Source organism: Elephantulus edwardii, unplaced genomic scaffold (genome assembly GCF_000299155.1).
Source record: "Elephantulus edwardii isolate Elephantulus edwardi_28Jun2011 unplaced genomic scaffold, EleEdw1.0 scaffold00024, whole genome shotgun sequence".
NCBI classification, from domain to species: domain Eukaryota; kingdom Metazoa; phylum Chordata; class Mammalia; order Macroscelidea; family Macroscelididae; genus Elephantulus; species Elephantulus edwardii.
In genome coordinates this window covers 22174400-22193971 of record NW_006399774.1, presented here as the reverse complement: position 1 = coordinate 22193971, position 19572 = coordinate 22174400, and the positions used below count along the sequence as shown (strand labels likewise).

General features: G+C 55.9%; 1 protein-coding gene across 2 annotated transcripts in view; it reads right to left on the bottom strand.

Annotated features, from left to right (window-relative positions):
* Positions 1 to 7789: 7789 nt before the first annotated feature.
* FGFR1OP (FGFR1 oncogene partner) overlaps positions 7790 to 19572 on the bottom strand; it is a 33185-nt gene continuing 21402 nt past the window's right edge. Inside the window, exons 8-13 of one of the 2 annotated variants that reach the window (XM_006882785.1) lie at positions 18432 to 18640; positions 16965 to 17077; positions 16433 to 16501; positions 14563 to 14602; positions 9712 to 9808; positions 7790 to 7864 (exon numbers count right to left, since the gene is read on the bottom strand). In XM_006882785.1, coding sequence (XP_006882847.1) covers positions 7790 to 7864; positions 9712 to 9808; positions 14563 to 14602; positions 16433 to 16501; positions 16965 to 17077; positions 18432 to 18640 — 603 coding nt within the window. Of the gene's footprint in view, positions 7865 to 9711; positions 9809 to 14562; positions 14603 to 16432; positions 16502 to 16964; positions 17078 to 18431; positions 18653 to 19572 lie in introns of both variants that reach the window. The other variant, XM_006882784.1, reaches the window with a different exon arrangement.

Genomic DNA, 19572 nt, shown 5'->3' with positions numbered 1-19572 from the left:
ATGTTAAGGACTAAGGTGAGCCTGACCCCAGGCAAGGCTTTCAATCACCAATGAACACATGAAGGTTGGACAATGGATAAGAAAGGCCGAAGGAGAACAGATGCCTGAGCTGTGAGAATACTGGATCTGACATGGACTTTGTGGACCATGCTCCTTAGGAAGAGGAGGCTGAGTCTTCATCTCACAGACTTTAGGTGTGTGATGATGTGGGCCAGGCCCTGGAGACGGCATCATGCCCAGAAAAGTAGACCATGACAGAGAGGAAGGCTCTCAGGGAGACAGTGACCTAGGAAGCGACAATGGGCTCAAAGCCAGCAGCCACCGGGCAGGGTTTGTTGACACACTGAGAGGGCCACGAGCCGGGACAACAGGATGGGCCTGAGAGCAGCAGCGGCCTTCACAGGAGAGACCCCCAGTGCTCACAGGCTGCACCCCTGCTTCTCGTCACGTCCCAGGAGACCCCCAGAGTCATCACGTCCCAGGACAGACACCCCTGTGCACACAGGCTGTACCCCTGCTTCTCATCACATCCCAGGGGAGAACCCCCCAGTGCACACAGGCTGTAACCCAGTTCTCATCACATCCAGGAGAGGGAGCACGGCACAGGTGCTGCTGTGAGCACAGGGGCTTACACTCACAAGGCTGCTAGCACTTCCCCGACGCCGTGCTCTGAAGCCATCAGACCACCGAGAGCATGCAGCCTGACAGGCGTGCCCGGGGGGGGGGGGGGTCTGGTAGAAGCACCCCCCAGGGTTTGAAAAGCTGCAGTCTCTCCAGAAGCACAACCGTGTTTCAGCATCTGCCAACCTCTGGGCTAGTAGCCAAGTGATTAACCGCTGCACCACCAGGGCTCCCTGTACTGTTCTAGCCAGTTCTTCCAGCTGCTCTTCTGAATTGCAATTACTTTAGCAGCAGTTTTCAATGCAAATGTAAATGGGAAGGATGCGGGCAAAAGGGCAATGATGGGCAAGGTCCCATGGTGATTAATTTTATAAAACATAAGTCGTGAGAATGACTGTAGGAAACACAATGTGAATGAAGAAAAGTGTGGAACACAATGTAATAAACGTTGTAAGCAAACTAATTAAAACAATGTAACAGAATGCAATGAAGGATTGTATGAAACATAATATAAATGAAAGACTGTATAAAACAATGTATATGAATAAAACATAATGCAAAGGAATTATAATATGAAAACCAATTAAAGATATTTACAAAAAGAAGAGGTGAGAACGAATGACGTGGGCAGCAGCATGTGGGGTGTTCGGCTCTCTGTGCCCCAGGCGCACGGGGTGGTGGTCGCGTGCCTGTGTGCTGTTGGCTCAGAGCCGACTCCTAACCACCTCCAACAGGTGTTCAGAGAGACTGGAAGTCACACTGGATGGCACATCCTCGCGCAAAGTGAGGACCTGATGCACTTGCTGCAGAAGATCAAAGACTGCAGCCTCCAATATGCATGACCTCTCAACATCAAAAAAACAATAATCCTCACCACCAAACCTACGGGCGCCATCACGATGGATGGAGAAAAGACTGAAATTGTCAGTGATCTCATCTTCCTTGGATCCAGTCACTACACTTGGTACCAGCAGTCAGATCAGGAGATGCATGGCACTGGGGGAGCCTGTCGTCAAGGACCTCTCCAAATGATCGAGGTGCGATGTGAGGACTAAGATGTCAGTCTGAGGACTAAGGTGAGTCCGATCCAGATCACAGACTTCTCAATCACTTACTGTGCGTCTGAGAGCTGGACAGTGAATAAGGAGACCGAAGAATTCACGCCTTTGAGCTGTGATATTGAAGGAGCTGAATAGCCCATGGACTTCTGAAAGAAAAAAGACATGTCTCAGAGAAGGTGCAGTCCGAGTGCTTCATGGAAGATGACACTTCATCTCACATACTCTGGCATGCTGCTAGGAGAGACTCTTCCTTAGAGAGGGATAGCATGCGTGGGAAGGCGGAGGGATGGCGCAGAGAGACGCTTAGCCGGCTGGGTTGGCACAGTGACTGCAGCAATGTGCCTCAATGTCAGACGCTGAGGAGAGCACAGGAGAGGACAGGGTCAGGTCTGTTTCCAGGATTGCTGTGGGTCGTGCTCAACACGACAGCAAATCACACGGGAGACTGCCCATCGGAGGGGTCAAGCTGCGTGCCTTCGGGTCGGCAGCATGAGGCCCTAATGCTCCTGTTTGAGAGCAGTGTTTAGAAAAGTCTATAAATGTCACAGCAATGGTGTCTGGTAAAGGAGCAGAGGCACTTAGCTGGGAAAAGGGCTGTCTCTTCAGCAAATGGTGCTGGAACACTGCTGCCGCGTGTGAACGGGAGCATGGACACCATGTGTGGACACCGGTGTCGTGTGTGGACAGAAGCACCAATGCCATGTGTGAATGGGAGCACTGATGTCGCATGTGAACACCGGTGCCGCGTGTGGACGGGAGCACGGACACCATGTGTTAACACTGGTGCCGCGTGTGAACACCGATGCCGCGTGTGAAGACGGATGCCGCGTGTGAACACCGGTACCGCGTGTGAACGGGAGCACTGATGTCGCGTGTGGACGGGAGCACAGTGGAGACAGGCCCCTCGGAGAGAAAGCTCCCTGCCAGCAGCCCTGCCCCCGAGCCTGCCCTCGGCTTCCAGGCCACAAACCCTGGCGACTGCCTCTGACGCAGAGCACCCTGAGGTCTGAACCGCGGCCTCACGTACCATCTCATCAGGCTGCCATGCGGACCTTACAGCCCCACAGCAGTCAACTCCAACAGACGCCTTGAGGAGCAAAGGAGACGCCCATGCCCTGCAAGTTCAGACACAACGTCGAAAAGCATGGCCCACTGACCCAGGAGAAACAGGCAAACTGCAAACACACCAGCCTGGGAGGACACCTGCAAACACACGGCTGAAGGACGGCTGTGTCCTGTGTGTGGGTGGGCGAGAGCCTGGCTACTAACGAAAAGGAAGGGGGTCCACTGAGCCCCGCAGCTTCCCGGAGAGCAAGCACCTGGCCACTTGCTTCTGCCGAGGCCCGCTGCCAGCACCCTCCAGGGTGTTTCTAGGCTGTCACAGGGGACGGGGGTGGGGGAGGCGTGGGCAGGAGGAGTGGGAGCTGGTTGAACAGCACCCAACACAACTGCTGGGGACAGATGTCAAGTCTGATCGCCTGAGAGCCATTCTGTAGGCCTGCAGGGTGACGTCTCTATTTGAGGTGACCCCAAGAACAGATCTGAACCCTGTCCTATCCTGGGCCATCCTCACAATCTCCAACACCCTCAAGCCGGTATCAGTCACAGTCAATCCATCTGGATGAAGCCCTCCACCTTCCCAAGCATGAAGTCCTTCTCCAAGGAGTAATCTCTCTTAGCAACCGGCCTGAAGTGCCCCCACCCTGCCTCCAGGGAGCGCTCTGGCTGCGCTTTCTCCAAGGTCTAGCTGTTCGTTCTTTGGCTGTCCATGATGTTCAAAGGCTCCAGTTCTCGTCGTCCTGTTTCACTGTCCAGCTTTCAGATGCAGAGCAAGTGATCTGAAAGGCCCTGGCCTGAACTGTTAGGTGCCGTCGAGTACGACTCATGGCATAGTAACGCTATGAAGCCTTGTCCTGCACCACCCCAGTCCCTGACACACACAGCCCGCTGCAGCACTCACGGTCAGCCCACCTGGCCCGATTTATGCACGTCTGAGTCCTGACTGGCAGGCTGCTCCTCCATACTTTGGAGAGGTCTCTGACTGCGGGCTTTCCCAGTGCAGTTAGTCTCCTGACCGCTGGTACCAAGAGCACCGAGTACGGATCCAAGTGTGACGACGCTGTGGACAGTCTATACTCTATCACCATGTTACCTACTGGTCCAGTGGTGAGGATTTTGTTTTCTTGGCATTGCTTTGAAGGCCTTGCTGTTGTTAAGTGCCACCGAGTGGCCTGCAATTTATGGTGACCTGTGTACAACAGCTCTGAAGCCAGCTCCATCCTGAGCCAGCCTCACCGTCTCTGACACAACCACCCCCACTGCCCCAGTCACCGATTCAACCCACCAGTCACTGAGGGTCTTCCTGTCTTGTGCTTAGCTGGGGTAGACTACCATTTTCACACATCTTTCTCTCCCCTTCCGCCCTGTGGACATGAGAAGGTGGTACTCCCAGCAACCCTTGCATGTGGCCAAGGCTGCAGGAGGAATCTGAGTCTGTAGGCCGTCCTGGGGGAGGGGTCAAGAGTGGGTGCTCAACACACCCTACTGTCCCCACCCTGCGGCAGCAGCAGTCTTGTACCACCTGCAGTGCCGAGGGGCATGGCGGCAGGGCCCTGGGGCTGGGCCCAGAGCCCCTCTCTGGCTGTTCACCGTGGCCTCCGCTGCCCAGCCCACTGACCCTGACCGGCTGGAGAGGGGGCACCTCACACGGCTGCCCTGCTGGTGGCTCCTGCCCTGAGGCCCATGTTCAGGTCAGCTCAGCACCACATTGACACGCCGAGTGGCCGGTCGTGCCCAGTCCCTCCTGTTGCCTCACCTCCGGCCATGAGGAGCTGCTGGCCACTGGACCCCCTTCGTCCCAGGTGTGAAATCTGTTTCTGAAGAGAGCACTGGAGGCTCCCCAACAGCACTGGGGATTCCCGGGCACCTGGCGTCAGAGAAAGCCCTGCATGCGGTGTTGTTGGTGTCACTGACGTGGTGCCGGCTCACGGCAGCAGTGCCAGCTGGTCCTGAAGGTTCGCAGGCTGCATCACCTCCCTGGGGGGCTGCCTCCTGTCCCCAGACCCTCAGCCTGCCATCCGACGCTCTTCTCCAGGGCCAGGGCCTCGTGGTAACACGCTCACAGAACATAAAAGCAAAGCAAAAGCCCTGTTGTCGATTCTGACCTGACCCTCTGTGAGGTTCCCAGGCTGCAGTCCGTACCAGAGACGGCCAACTTCTCCCACAGAGCACCCGGTGGATTGGAACTGCTGACCTATTTCCCAGGCAGCTGTCCAGCAAGGACCACAGGACACTTCCAGGGTCCTTCCTGGACAGTGTAACCTGAGTCACGCCACACTCAGTGAACACTGCGGTGTGCTCCCTCAGTGAGCAGGAGAGGACACTCGAGACCTGGGTCTTCTCTGGAAAGGTCCACATGACATCCAGGAAGCAGCTCACCCGGACTTGTCCAGTTCTCTGCTATCCGAGGAGGTCTGTCTTCCAGTCTGCCCAGACCCCAAGTTCACACCTAGATCCAACAAACCTTGCTGTGAGCTAGGGCCGACGTCAGCATTTTTCACCTTTGCTTTTGTGTTTTTTAAAAAGGGATACAAGCTAACTACAAGCGTATTTAAGAGAAATGATAATGAACTTAAAATGTTTAAAACCTGACCGAGCAATACCACAAACATCACAAAATGTAGGAAAGTAAATGACACTTTTAGAACTACAAGATTTCTGCTTTTTCCCACACTGCCTTTACTATGTTGAAGAGAAATCACAGGACAGTGATTTTGGCCTCATTCTCTCATTGCTTTCAAGGCAGAAGCAGCTGAGCCTCCAGCCGGTTTTCAACTCATGGGAGGAGGAGACTGTCCAGCTTTCTCACTGAGCAGCTGTGGATTCGAACTGTGCACCTTTGGGTTGGCAGTGCGGCTCCTTACCACAAGACCACCAGAGCTTCCTGGGTGTGGATGAGTGTGAGAAAAAACTGAATCTGCTAAGGGAACTAAGCCAGTTCAGGGGTCACAAGCCTGATGACCACCAGCCCATGTATATGAGCAGCCAGGAGCTGCATTCACCCCGAGGGTAAAGGTCAATCCAAGGGGCCAGGCTGAGCACAGAGCAAACAAGCTGAGCAAGGTGATCGTGTCACCTGAGACCAGTGGTCCCTGTGGCGACACAGCTCAGTGCAGGGGCTCTAGGCCGGGGCCTGAGACAGGACAGGTGAGGAGCACCTGGCAGAGGGGAGATGGGCAGGGACCTGGCCAGGGAGGACAGGAGCAAGGGCGACACCCGGATGGTCCCCCGGCCACAGAGGCCGGGAACACAGGCAGAGGTCAGCTGGCAAGCTGAGCGTTATTCACCGAGTGTGGAGGGAACATGGAAGACTGGAGCACAGAACGCCCCACCTTCACGCCCAGAAACGCTCTTCGCAGGATTCACGCTTCATACTAACCTTCCTGAGGAAGAGAAAATCAAACTGTACTCGAGCCTCCTGTTCCTGTGTGCCTGCGGCGGCCAGGCTGACCACATCTGGTCAGAGCACACACTCTGGGCCCTCTTCCCAGTGAAGTCCTGGTCAGCCCAGGGACAGTGCCCCCCACCCTACAAGGTGATCTAAAGTCAGGCTCTCTGGTAACAGGAAAACACTGAGTTTCAATGTGACTATTCAGAGGTGTCCCCCCAAACAAAGCCACATCCTGCTTCAAATCATGTCCCAGGTACCTGCCCCCATGCAGGAGCATCACATCCACGCCGCCGAGCCCCCGCTGCTGCCCCGGCTGTGGACAAGGGGAGCTGGGGCAGACGGCAGGGGACCCCTCGGTGCTCAGGCCACAGGGGAAACACAGCTGAGACGGCACCTCCCAAAGGGGCACCGGCTGGACTGCCGCCTACTTCCTCCTGTCACTTAGAGCTGCTTCTCTCACATTTAAAAGGAAGAGAAAAACCAGACTGGACCGTTTATAGCTTTTAATCATCTTGTTTTTATTTCTCTGTAATTTTAGCACCCAACAAATATTTTTCACAATACTTGGGCTCAGAAATATGCAACTGGTGTTCTGAAAACTATGCCATCCACTCACCTACCAGGACCCAGTGACTGAGCCCATGGGGAACCCAAAGCCCTAAGAGGACAGCACCGAGCTTGATGGAGGCCCTGCCCCTCTTGTTTGGGGTCCCGGGGGCAGGCCCCCACGTCTGTGTTCCTCAGGGCAGTAGGTGGCTTCGCTCCAGTGACTTCACCAGTGCGCTATCAAGATCTGTGTCTGGCCACGTACCCGTCACACCCATGTCATCTGCACACGAGTTCACTGTCACCGCGGCAGCAGCAGAAGGTCAGCCTGTGGCTGGCCAGGAACCTCAGAAGGGATCACAGCCTGACCGTGTCCAGTATGGGGAGCTCGTGCACCAGGCGGCCTCAGGCCACCCTGAGTCACACTCTGACCAGGGCGTGCCAGTGTCATCTGACGGAGCTCCTGGGCCCCAGGGGTCCAGAGGTGATTGGAACTGAAGATTCCTGAAGCATCTTTACAGAGAATAAATTATAACAACAAGGGAACCTGTGAGCAAGCACCTCACATGAACACAGGGACCAAGAGCAAGTCCCAATCCTAGTCAGCACTGGTGATTACAAACCACGGCTACACCTAGCAGCACAGAGTCCCGTACTAGGCCTGTACGGGTCAGGGTCTAGAACCTTCCACCACAGCAGACACTGAAGTCTAGCCTCCAGCGTCCGCACCGCGGCGTCTCCCCTTGGAGGCCGGAACGCACTGCTCGGGCATCTCCGTGAGATCAGCCACACACGTGTGAGAGAACAGGTTTTATTCATCAGCTCATCACACCCGCTGTCTTTGGAGCTGGCGCCGTGACGCCTGGGCTGGAGCTCGGCCGGACAATCGTTTGTACAGACAACTGTCACTAAATCAGAGGAAGGTGGCAGAGGCCCCCTCCCAGGCTCAGATACAAGCGTTCCGTTACCCAAAGTTCATTCCTAAGATACCTGCAGTCTTCTAAACACAAGGCACCGACAGAGGCAGACCTTCCAGCCGAATGTCTGAGAGAAGAGTGGCTGACCAGAGGTCCCGCCCCTCCTCCACAGTGGCCGGACTCTGTGGCCGCATCTACGCCACGTCTTCCAGGTAATCGGCCACACTGCTGAGCTGGGAGACAGACAGGTCTTGGGTGAGGTCGTCAAGCTGGAAGTTCAAGAGAAAAGAGTCAGGGTCACATGTGAGATGTCCTCCAAGATCAGAAAAAGACATCATACTGGCACCTGAACGCAGCTTCACCCAGTGCCCACTGGTTCAAAAGTGCCCTCAAGACGAGGACCAGTGGCCCCCAAGTCCCAAGCCAGTGCCTGAGGCCCAGTCCCATGTGCCCTTCTAGGAGAGGGGAGGAGGAGAGGGGAGCGAGGACAGTGACCCCACATTCCGTGCCTGGAGCCAGGGCTGTCCCGCGTGGCCCCGGAGAGGGGAGGAGAGGGGAGGAGAGGGGAGCAGGAGCTGCAGAGTGCCCCCTGCGGCAGTCCCAGCAAACGGCACCCCCTGGGGTCCTCCCGAGCATGCGCTCCTCCGACTCTGAAGTGCTACCGCCTGTCCTTGGGAGCAGGGCAGAAACATCAACTTAAAACACGGCACCCAGCCAGGGGCCACTGTGAGGACCTGACCCACGCAGCCCGAGTCAGGGATGACCTCCACGGGCTCACATGCAAACAAAGGTACTAAAACCTGGCCTGCTGCTCATCCGCTCATTCCAGGTTTCTCAACTCAATCTTCATGAAAAAAGCCTGCCCACCTTTCTCCTGCAAAGCCCCTGGAGGGTTTGAACTGCCAACCTTTTGATTATCAGCACAATGCCTTATGCCCTGTGCCACCAAGGCCCCCACAAGGTATTCAGAGGTCGATTCTCAAAGGCCCCCTCTTCTGAGGCAGCTCAGGATACGCAAACTTGCAGCCTTCTGCCTAAATCCACACCACTGGGCCTCCAACTCCCTGCTGCAGAGCAATCCTGACTCAAGGGGACCCCTGCAGGACAGCCGAGGACAGGAACCTGAAGGATTGCGGAGGGAACCCCACAGGACAGGGAGGGGACCCCTGCAGGACAGCAAGGGCAGCCTGGGTTTCACGGCCACCATCTCTACGAAGCTGCTGGCCCCATCCTCCTGAAGTGCAGCTGTGGGCCCCGGCTGAGCACTCACAGGCCCCATCCCTGACACAGGGCACTGTCACGCGGAGACACACGTGCCACCCTCCCTGCAGTCTCTCCCTGAGAGTGGGGCTGGACGAGACCTTGCCCAGGACACGCTCTCCAGGGGAAGGGCTCCTATGGCTCGGTGCTGCCACTGACACCTCTTCTGGAGGACACACACGGGCAGCGGAGCAAGCAGCAGACCAGTCCTCACACCCCACACTCCACATGTGGCATCCACACGGCCCCTCACAGCGACCCCACGCGTGCTCCCCCAGGCCGCCACCTTTGTGGAGCTGACCATCTCCTGGCCCTCGACCCTGAGCTCAGATCCGTGCATGCCGAGTGCTGTCCTCCAAAGAACTGCCGGCCCGTCCCCTCCGTCCTACGGGATGATGGATGCCAACGCTGTAATGTGCCAGGCCCAACAGCCTTACTTCACAGAGGCACTGGGCCGGTCAGTGCCACACATGGCCCTCCTCTGCCCACTACAGGTCACGCCTGATCTTCGGGGAAGCGCCCCATTCGTCTGTCCAGTGTCATGCCAGCCACGACCTGGGAGCCAAGTGCAGTGAAGGTGCCATGACCCTGACAGCCCTGCTTCAGTCCCTGCCACATGCCCACAGCTCCACCTGCCTCCTGGTCAGTCCTCCACGGCAGATCTCACCACAGCCTCCACGACCCAGCGGGCAGCGCTCCCTGCTGCTTGGGAGGGTCAGCTAGTTCTGCCCACTGTCCCGTGTCTCCCCTCAGCCCGCTTGCCCAAAGCTTGCACGTGGCCCCCAGGGCAGCACACAGGGTCCGGCTGGACACTCGGCCCAGGAGGCGGCACGCGCCAGGGCTGGGAGCCCCGTACCTTGTCGCTGGTGTTGACGTCATCCACCTCCACGGAAAGGTCTTCTTCGATCTCCTCGCCTATACTCATCTCACTTTTTTCTGAGCGGTGGCTGGTGCTGATTTCAGAAGAAAACACAAAGAAACAACTCAACACCGCCGTGCCAGGGAGTAACTGACATTCCTCAGAAGCGCCGTCAGCAGCACTCGAGCTCCCTGCAGCGGCCTCCACGGCGTCAGCCACGCGGGAGGCGCCTGCACAGCGTTCCCCTGGTCACTGGCGGGTGTGAACCCCCCAGAGGGCAGAGAGGGACGACCTGTGGGGGTTATGGGGACAACTCCCTACAGACTACACCCCCAGAGTGCCTGAAGTCTTTAATATGTGGATAGTTAGACCTTCAGATAAAATATTGAATACCATTTATTTCATACATATGATTTCACTTGGTCCTCACAGGAACTCTGCAAAGGTAGGAAGAGCGAGGAGCAGGACAGCTGAGAAGACAGGTGCGCGAGGTGAGCAGTCCCGAAGGCCAGCAGCCCCGACGTGGACAATGCTGCCCGCTGCCCACTCTCAGACAGCAGCAGCTGGTTACCACTCAAAACACCCCCCGAACTCAGGCAGCAGGCAAGTCACACAAACTCTCGGGTGTCCACTCAAATCCCTGGTCCTATGCACAACGGGCAGAGCCACGCCCTTCTAGGAACAGAGCTCCATGTCCACAGCCGGTCCTGGCAGCTCCGACACACTGGGACCTCCTCTTGTAAGAGGTGGACAATGGACAAGGACGAGAGAAGTGGTGATTTGGGCTGTGGTGTTGGGGAAGATAGTTTATCTCACAAACTGCCGACAGAACACACAGGTACATCTGTACAAAGTGCGGCCAGAGCCCCTGGGACCCACGATGAGGAAGCTTCGCCTCACACACTCGAGGCGTGCTGTCAGAGGATGGACATCATGCTTGGAAAGGTGGAGGGTCAGTGAAAGACCCTCAACCAGGTGGACACAGTGACTGCAGCAGTGTGCGCTGTGTCAGCGAGGAGGCGGTGGCCCAGGCCCGCACAGGGTTCAGATCTGCCGTCCACAGGGTCACTCTGAGTCATACTCGACAGCACTGAACACAGCACCTTCGTCATCCAACCGTCGTCTGAGGGAAGGCACGAGGATACCAGCACTGTCCGAGCCATCCACACACACAATCGCCTACCGCTCAACAAGAGGGCCTGGGTGTCACAAAGCTGACTGCCGTGAGGTTCTCTGCGGCCCCTCAGTGTCCTGGCAGCCAATGTACAGACGCATCTCCGTCACTTCTCTTTGCGTGAGCAGCTAGCAGCAGTGGCTCTGGGCTTCTCACCATGTCACCATCCTCGGTGTGGCTTCCAGACGCGCCAGGCCGCACCCCGGCTCCGCTGCACTCTCTGCCCCTCGGCCCTCACATCTCTGCTCTCCAGTCGGCGTCATCAACACGCTCACAGAGACGCTTCCTCAGGAGGCAGGAGTGCAGGGCAGAGGTGCCTCACAAGCTAAGCATCACTGGCTTTAACCAGGACTGTGGAATCGCTTCATGTCAATGCTCAAAAGCCGCCTTCCGGCATGGAGTGCTGGGCTCCCTCTGGTCTCGGCATGGCCAGTGAGGTTGGCTCCCAATAGGAATCTGAAGCCCTTCTCCTCAATGTTCCTCCCTGGATTCAGATCTGGTTAACTGGGACCTATCTAATTCTTCTAATCTTGAGACAACAGGAGGTGCAGTTAGTTCAGAGGTCATTTCCACCAAAATCAACCCGTGCCCAAGATGGTTCTGATTCTAGATCAGGTTTCCAAGACTGAAAATCTTCATGCAGCTTGTCAGAGCCACTTGCTGGATTCAAGCCGGCAACCTGGTGGTTGGCATCTGCTTCCCAAACCACCAACACGCTCGCTGCCTGGAGTCCTTCCTGCTGCTGCCGGTGGTTGCTGGTCAACGTCTGAGCGTTGCTCATCAGCCTACAGGCTTCACCCACTCGCAGGGTCCTAGAGCGGTGGCCCTACAAACCACTGGCCAGCGCGCTGGACCGACCACTGGCCAGGCCCCTGAAGACGGACAGGAAACCCAGTTCCACCAGGTGTTTCTTTGTGGTGAGATTATTGATGGGTATTGCCCACTGCTATAATCTTTGGCTATTTTTACTATAAAATGTAGCAATTTGTCATATCCCTCTATTTTGAAAAACTTTTTTCCGCACAACTCAGTGACATCAGTCCAACAGTCAACTATCACACTCAGGACGCCCAAGATCCCATCAGGACAGACAGCATTTCTGCAGCACTGATGCTGGTGGGTTTTCTGTTGTGTTCTGGACAGCATTACCTGTCCTGGGACTGCCCTAGTTCACTCAGTGGGACGCCGTCGAGGCCTGACACGCTGGAGCACGCACTGGGGTTTCATGGAGAGGTAACACTCTAGTGGACGGGAGACCAACAGACAGCTCACACAGGGCGCACACACTCATCGATGCCGCAGTGAACACGGGCGGTGTGGGCCCGCTCAGCCTCGAGGCATCGCCCATCGCCCACAGCTGCTTGGTGCTGGCTCACCAGTGTCTGTCTGCTCTGGAGGTGGGGCGAGCTCTCAGGCCTTCCAGGGTCGTATGAGAAGTGGTTTTTGGATCGGGCTGTTCTACTGCTCACACCTACTGCAGACAAGAGATTACTAGAGGAGAGACTGAGGCTGTGAGCAATTACAGCTTGCTCGGCTCCACAATCAGCAGTCAGGAAATCAAAAGACGAATTGCACTGGGAAAATCTGCTGTCAGGGACCTCTCCACAGTGCTGAAGAGCAACGATGTCAGTCTAGAGACTAAGGTGCACCTAGTCCAGGGCATCCATGGTCTTCTTTGTTATGCTTCAGAGAGCTGGAAAATGACTAAGGATGACAGAAGAATTGTGGTGCTAGAGAAGGTTCTCGAAAACAAACAGGTCTGTCTGTCTTGGAGAGGGTGAAACCAAGTATCTCTTTGTAGGTTAGGATTTTGAAGCTCCCATCTCGCTTCCTTTGGGCACGTGGCCAGGAGAGACTAGTCCTAGAAGGATATCCTGCTTGGAAGGGTACCCTGTATGACATGGATCGATACAGGAACTGGGGGCAAGGGGGGTAGGTGTGTTGGAATTAGTGAGACGGCTCAGGACAGGGCCAGGTTCAGAGATGCTGTACACAGGGTCGCTATGGGTCACAGGAGACTTGATGGCATATTAACCCCTGCAGACATCAGACCTTCGTCAGGCAGGGCCCCAGTCTGCAGGTCTCACTGCTGATGAACAGTGTTTTCTTTTCATGAGGCCCCGAGGTTATTTCATCTTCTCAACAGAGAAGTCCAAGAGCCACTTATTTGAGAGCACGGCCCGGTTCCTGTGTCTTCTTCTGGATTTAGAGTCTGAACTTTAACGTTTAGGTCTTTGGTCATTCTGGGTTCCTTTAACTGTGAGGTGTGAGGTCTGGTTCCCACTTCAATGCTCTGCACGTGGAAACCCAACAGTGCCAGCGGCTCTGCTGAAAACACCCTTGCTCCCCCGGAACAGCCTGTGCTCCCTTGTTTAAGAGTCCCAGGCTGCAGAGCGCCCGTTTCCTTCTGGTTCCTTCTGTCCTCCATCCACCTGTCTGGTCTGGGCCCACACCGGGCCCTGCCGATCCCTGCTGTTGCCCAGCAAGCTTTGTAAGCAGACGTGTGCGGCCTCCTCCTCCACTCGTCTCCGATGCTGTAGACTTCCCTTCCAAGGGGCTGCGGCTGGTGGGCAGGTGGGCTTCGCGCAGGGCTGCGTGGGGCGTACTGACAGCTGTAGGTAGTACTAAGGCCTAATCCATGAGTGTCCACCAGCTTCCCATTCCTTTCCCTTATGTAGGTCTAGGTTCCTCTCTTCAGTCCTCACTCACAGGCTGATCGCTGTGCAGGGACGGCTTTATTTCCTTCTTAGACCTCTCTCCTTGTACAGAAACCCTCGAGGGTTTACTGCCTTACTGCCCTGGCTGGGACGTGCAGACCTCAGCGAGCAGGGGGGTGGCGGCAGGCCCTGGCTCGCCCCTGCTCTCAGGAGGGCTCTCCTGTCCCCTGCTCAGTGGAAGGCTGGCAGCTGGAGGTCTTCACAGATGCCCTAAGGTCAAGTACAAGGGATGTCACCTCTCTTTGCGCACTGTGGAAACTGTTTATTATGAAAGAACATATTCTTTATGACTGTAACAAGATTCTCCAAAATCTATTTAGAAATAGATGGCAGTGAGGCGAGACTCAGATGTTGACGTATGGTGACAGTCGTTTACATTATGCTGAGGCAGCGTTAGTTGAGAAAAATAAAAAAAGCAATGTCACTTGTTTCAGACGAAATGAAATGAGGGCATCCTGAAAAGCTGCAGGTGGAAGATTCCAAAGCAAAGAGAGGAAGGCAGGAGAGAGAGCTGCGTGTGAGAGCCCCTGGCGCTGGATTTATCATTGTTTACCAAGCTCAGGGCAGACATCTATTTTCTAATATAAACTGAACACAGGCTCCTAAACCAAGAGTCTAATTTGAGGTTCACTCCAAACTCCACAGCTGCTGGGCTGGCATCAGCTCCAAGCTGGCCCTCCCGTGGACGTTCGGAGGCCATAAATGACCCCGGAAGAGACTGCCCACCTTGCTCACTTGGAGCTGCTGGTGGTTTTGAACAACCAGAGATGCTGTCTTCAGGTCAGCAGCACAAGGCCCTAGGGACCATGCCACCGGAGCTCCCTAATCCCAGGTTAACCACCTCACAATCTGAAAAACAGTATCAAAACCACTAACACAGACACCAGCAAATGTCTCCTTTCTTGAGTTCTGATACTGGTTCAACATGTGCATGTGCGGCCCCTCAGGTCTCCTTACCTGTTAAAGTCATCAGCATAATCATCTTCTTCCCCAGACCCTGGTGAAGTAAGAGAAGGGAGGTCAGTTTAAATGCACACACATTCCATGACGCAGCTACCGCTAGACACGTCCCTCGGCCTCCAGAACAACCATGGGACTGAGGTCCGCGGCAGGACTGAGAAGATCAGAGACAACACTGGCGAGGAACTGCACTGTAATCCCAAAGGCACATGGTTCAAATCCACCAGCTGCTCTGCAGAAGGACGGGCAATCTCCGCCCATGCGATTAACCCGCTTCTGAAAACCCACTGGAGGGCCAGCTAGAGGTCAGTTCTGACTTGATGGTACACAACAACCACAGTGAATGAAAAGGACAGGTAATGGGCTTTTCGAAGTCATTAAAAGCCCAAGTGAACCTGTCCTGAGTCGATTCTGACTCAGCCTGGTGGACGCAGTGTCCTGACAATGCAGTTAGCACCAAGTCTCTCATTCCAGGTGCTCAGTGGGAACACTTTCAACTGGACCATCCTCCACTCCTAACTTCCCTTTACAGCAGAGCTCAGCTCCCAACAGGAGCAGGAGAATAAAGGGTCAGTCTCTGGATGGATTGACCGAGGCAGAAAGCAAGCCATCATACAGAAAGCAGAGAGAGAGGCAACTCTCAGGGTCAGTTAGACTCCTGGCTCTGGCCCCTCAGTTCCCATGCTGGGCCAAGTCAGACATCCCACACTGAGACTCAGGAGACCAGCCCCTCTGAGTACAAGACTGTGCCTGATGAGTGGTCAGGTTCCGAGTATCTGAGAGTGGGCCCCTGGAATAGCTGCAGGGCCCAGACCAGGCCAGACTGGGGGCCACCAGGCTTGAGGAGACGCAGACAATGGCAGCGCCATGCAATGTGGAGACCCCTGGCCTATGTGTGGGCACGAAGAAGGCAATTTAGGCTTCTAAAGAGGGATCCCTGGAGCGACAGGAGCCAAAGACTGGAAGGACGTTCAGGTCAGATCGACAGGACATCAGAAGAAGCAACTCTCCTACGTAAAACCTCCTCAGAGTCACCCCAGGAGTTTATCAACACGTGCGTGACCAGTCATTAGATGCAGGTACTATCCACTCCATCTGGGGACTGAATGATGGAAAAGATGACCTCAGTGACCTCAGCGGCTAACAGCACAGGGTGAGGAGGAGGGGCAGACGGCACGGGACGAGGCCAGCCCTAGACATCTGATAGAGGTGGGAGGTGTGGCCACAGCACAGAAGGCAGGGTGACCGCAGAACGCAGGATGGAGCAGTGGCCAGGCTGTTCAAGGCCACGTAGGTCATGAGCACAGAGAGGGGGTGAAGGAGACAGGACGGGAAACGTGGTTTCCATCTCCCCACACACGGTCGGACCACAAAAACAATCCATGTGCTCAGAGGCCACAAGTCAAAGGAAAAGCATAAACGGTCACTGGAGAGGCCCAGCTGGGGTGGGTCTGGACAGGGAGTGTCCCACAGGCGGCCAGAGTCTCTGACTGGACTGCCCCTTGTCTTCCTCCCTCACGGGGGCTGGAGTACTCCTCCTTGGCGGCGTGTCAGAGCAAAGGAAGACCGAGGCGGGTGATCCCCGAGTGTAGGAACAGCTGCCCCGGGCACCCCTGGATCTGCCTGTGTGAGCTCCCCCACACAGACTGTGGGGAGAGGCAGGGCCTGCAGCAGGGCACCCGTCCTGAGGGCCACAGCACCTGGCAGGGGACGCACCCACCAGGACAGCCACCTCCACACGGCTGCCACCCCAGCCCACAGGCGTGCTCTACGGGGCACACACGTCAGCCAGCTGACAGGAAGGGCTCCATGAGGACCCGTCCGCTGAGCCCACAGCCACCAGCCCTCAAGCGGGGCACCTACTCACCCAGACCAAGGGAACCAATTTTCTCACTGACTAACTTCAGATCTCTCAAAACTGCGTTTCCCTTTTTACCTGTGAAGAGGAAAAAATAACATACTAATAGCTTATATAGAACATATGCTTTTTAAGTGTGTCAGTTGTTTTTAAAGAAGAGGGTATTTTTAGAATACGATTGAAGCATAATATCTAAAACTAAGAACAATCCCTGGTATCTGAGTCCGTGATACTATGGTCTTGTCGCTGCTTCCTAGACCCCTGAAGGTTGGGTAATGCGTAAGGACAGAGGCGGCCTCGCCGTCTCTGTACTGTGGCGGTGGCACTGAGGACACCACGCACCACCAAAAGAAGGCATGTGTCCTGGAGGAAGTGGGGCTCAGATGCGCCCGACAGGAGAGGAGGGTGAGAGCTCACGCACTCGGGGCATGAAGAGCTGAGCCCTCACTGGGCCCCAGGCTGCTTCGCTGGGGAACACCGTCACAGACAGGCCCAAGCACACAGCGTGTTGGCTGACCTCAAAGGCCACCGGGACACTTACTGTCAGGGTCCTTCAAGGATGGGGCTCCCACCAGGGAGCTGAGCCCGCTCTTCAGGGGGGGTGCGTCTGAGAGGGTTGCCAGGCTGCTGCCCTGCTTGCCGGGTTCGCCTCTCCTAAGGGACAAAGGGAAGACGGGGCCTGAGCACAGCGGCCTCAGGACATCCTCGAGTCTGCAGCGGTTTGGTCCAGCCCTGCGCTCCACCTCACGCCTGGCTTCCTTGTCATCACTGGCCAGCAGGGCCGTTCCCACTCGGAGATCATCCTGCAACTCATTTAATCCATTTCTCAGTCTACACTGCAGTCTTGTGTGTCCTGCAGCCTGGAGTCTTCCCTCCTCGGGAACGCTGACCGGACATCACCCCCACCTCGTGTGCAGTGACAGGATTCCGTCCTCTGTGCGTCACTGCAGCCCCACGGGCCGCAGCCCTCTCTCACACACCAGTGAACAGGCGAGGCCGTGAAGGGTGGGGAGCGAGGCCGCCAGCCCTTCCCCGCAAACTCTGCCCCTGGGGGAGGCGTTGAGTCTGCCTGCTGTTAGGTGCCGTCCTCGGCTCACAGTACGCACGCCGTGGTGCTGCGCCTTCTCACGTGACGGCTGCCTCCCAGCCCGCGGTGCAGCCTGTGGCGATCACTGCTAGTCTGCCTCGTGTTGTGCTGGGGTGGCTGGTGTGTGGCTGTGATGACTGTGATGTATTTCAAGTGACAGCAAGGTCACCCACAGGGGACAGGTTTCACCGCACACCGTATCTATGAGAACACAGGCCCAGCAGCTGGTGTCCAGCTAAGTGCCACCCCCTGGGAGGAAGGAAACACTTCATGCTCGAGCCTAGGACGGCAGAGCCCCTCCTCACCACGGCCTCTCACACGCCCACAGGGCACGCCATCGTCGCATCCCTGGTTCCTCCCAACTGCATGTGGATCTGAGCGAGTTCCACGCTCTGCGGGGCTCCAGTGGGCTCCTTGAGCAGAACGCTGGGGATGCAGGCTAGCTTGTCCCCAGTCCGTCTCAGTCTGGAAGGACTGCTGCAATCTGCCCACCACAGTGGCCCTGCTCATATATTATACCTATCAGCAACCTAAGGTCTGCAGGGCAGCTACACACACAGCCTCCAACACCCACTGGTGGCCGGGCTATGACAGCACACCTGTCCCAGGCCACCTGCCTCCTGAGGAGCAGCAGGTGGCTCCCACTGCTGACCCTCCAGTTAGGAGCCTCACACTCTCCTTCGACCCCACCTGGCCTCCTTCAGCACACAAAGGAACCGGGACAGACTGGGAGACGGGCAGTGACAGTACAGACTGACTCACTGCAGCAGTTCACGCCTCACTTCCTAACCTGAAATTATCTTATAAAATAAAAGGCACAGAATCAGACCTATGCACTCTACAGTTTTAAATTAAAATATTCAGAAACGACTGTTTTTAAAGTCTCAATTATCAGACTCGCTCAATGCAGAGTCCACTCACCAACCATACGTCTTGTCTGGTTTGGGGATGGGGTCATCGAAGAAAGAGTCGCCGTCCAAGTCGTCTTCATCGGGACAAAGACCAGCTTTGTTTTCGATGTCTAAGGACTTGGTGCTTAAGAGAGACCCAGGCTTTGTCTCATGGGCCAGGAAGTGGCGACCACTTGGGCTCTTGGGGTCCGAGGAGGAGGCACATGTGCCGCTCTGGCTCTTCGGACCGGGCTTTGAGAGAGAAGGTGAGAGACGGTGGTCAGGTAGCGGCACTGGCCGCCTCAAGCTCAGCGACGACCAAGCACACGGGGACAGCTCCTGCCTGTCCTGTTCCAGCGGCACGCCCGGCGAGCCCAGGTGACCAGCTCACCGTGGGCACCACGGCATGGACTCGGGAGAGGGAGCGGCACAACGGCTCTCCGAGTTCCTATCCCCTCCCTGGGCGGAAACACCTGCACTGTCTCTGGTATAAAGCGTCCTATCTGTGGGCTGCAGCCCGTTCTCTCTTGGGTGCCACTGCTTCATAAACTGCCGTTTTAAATTTGAAAACACAACAGGACAGTGACATCATATAAATCAACGAATGAGGCACTAAAACGCCCACTACTGGGACGTATGTTAACCAGTGCCTGTCGAGCCCCAAATACGAGAGGCATCAGAGTGGAGGAGAGGTCCGGTTCCAATCCAGACCTTCACTGAGCATCCCTGGGCGGGGATGTCAGCACAGAACCCAGGCTGCTTCCTGTTTTCGGGTCACTCCAGGCCTTGCAGCCTGATTTCATTGTGCCCTCACACCTGCCTGGTTCAACAACAAAGTGGCTAATATTCACCGAGTGTTCAAATGCTTCAGAGCAGCTACTGCACACAGTCCTCAAACAACCCTCCAGGACGGAGTTGTACCTTACTGTCTCTAGAGAGAGGAAAATGAGACAGAAATTCAAGTTGCCTGTCAAGACCACCAATTAAGTAAGCATCAGAGGCCCTATCAGATCAAAGTCTGTCCTAGAGGTAACCTCTGAATCTGTGTGCTGTACAAGCAAGTCATGTCACCTGAACGGCTGGGCTTCTGCAGGTTAAACATGTAATTCTCTAAGACTCAGATCTAAATACCACAGGAACAGTACTGAATGATGCACATGAGGTCTAGCAGG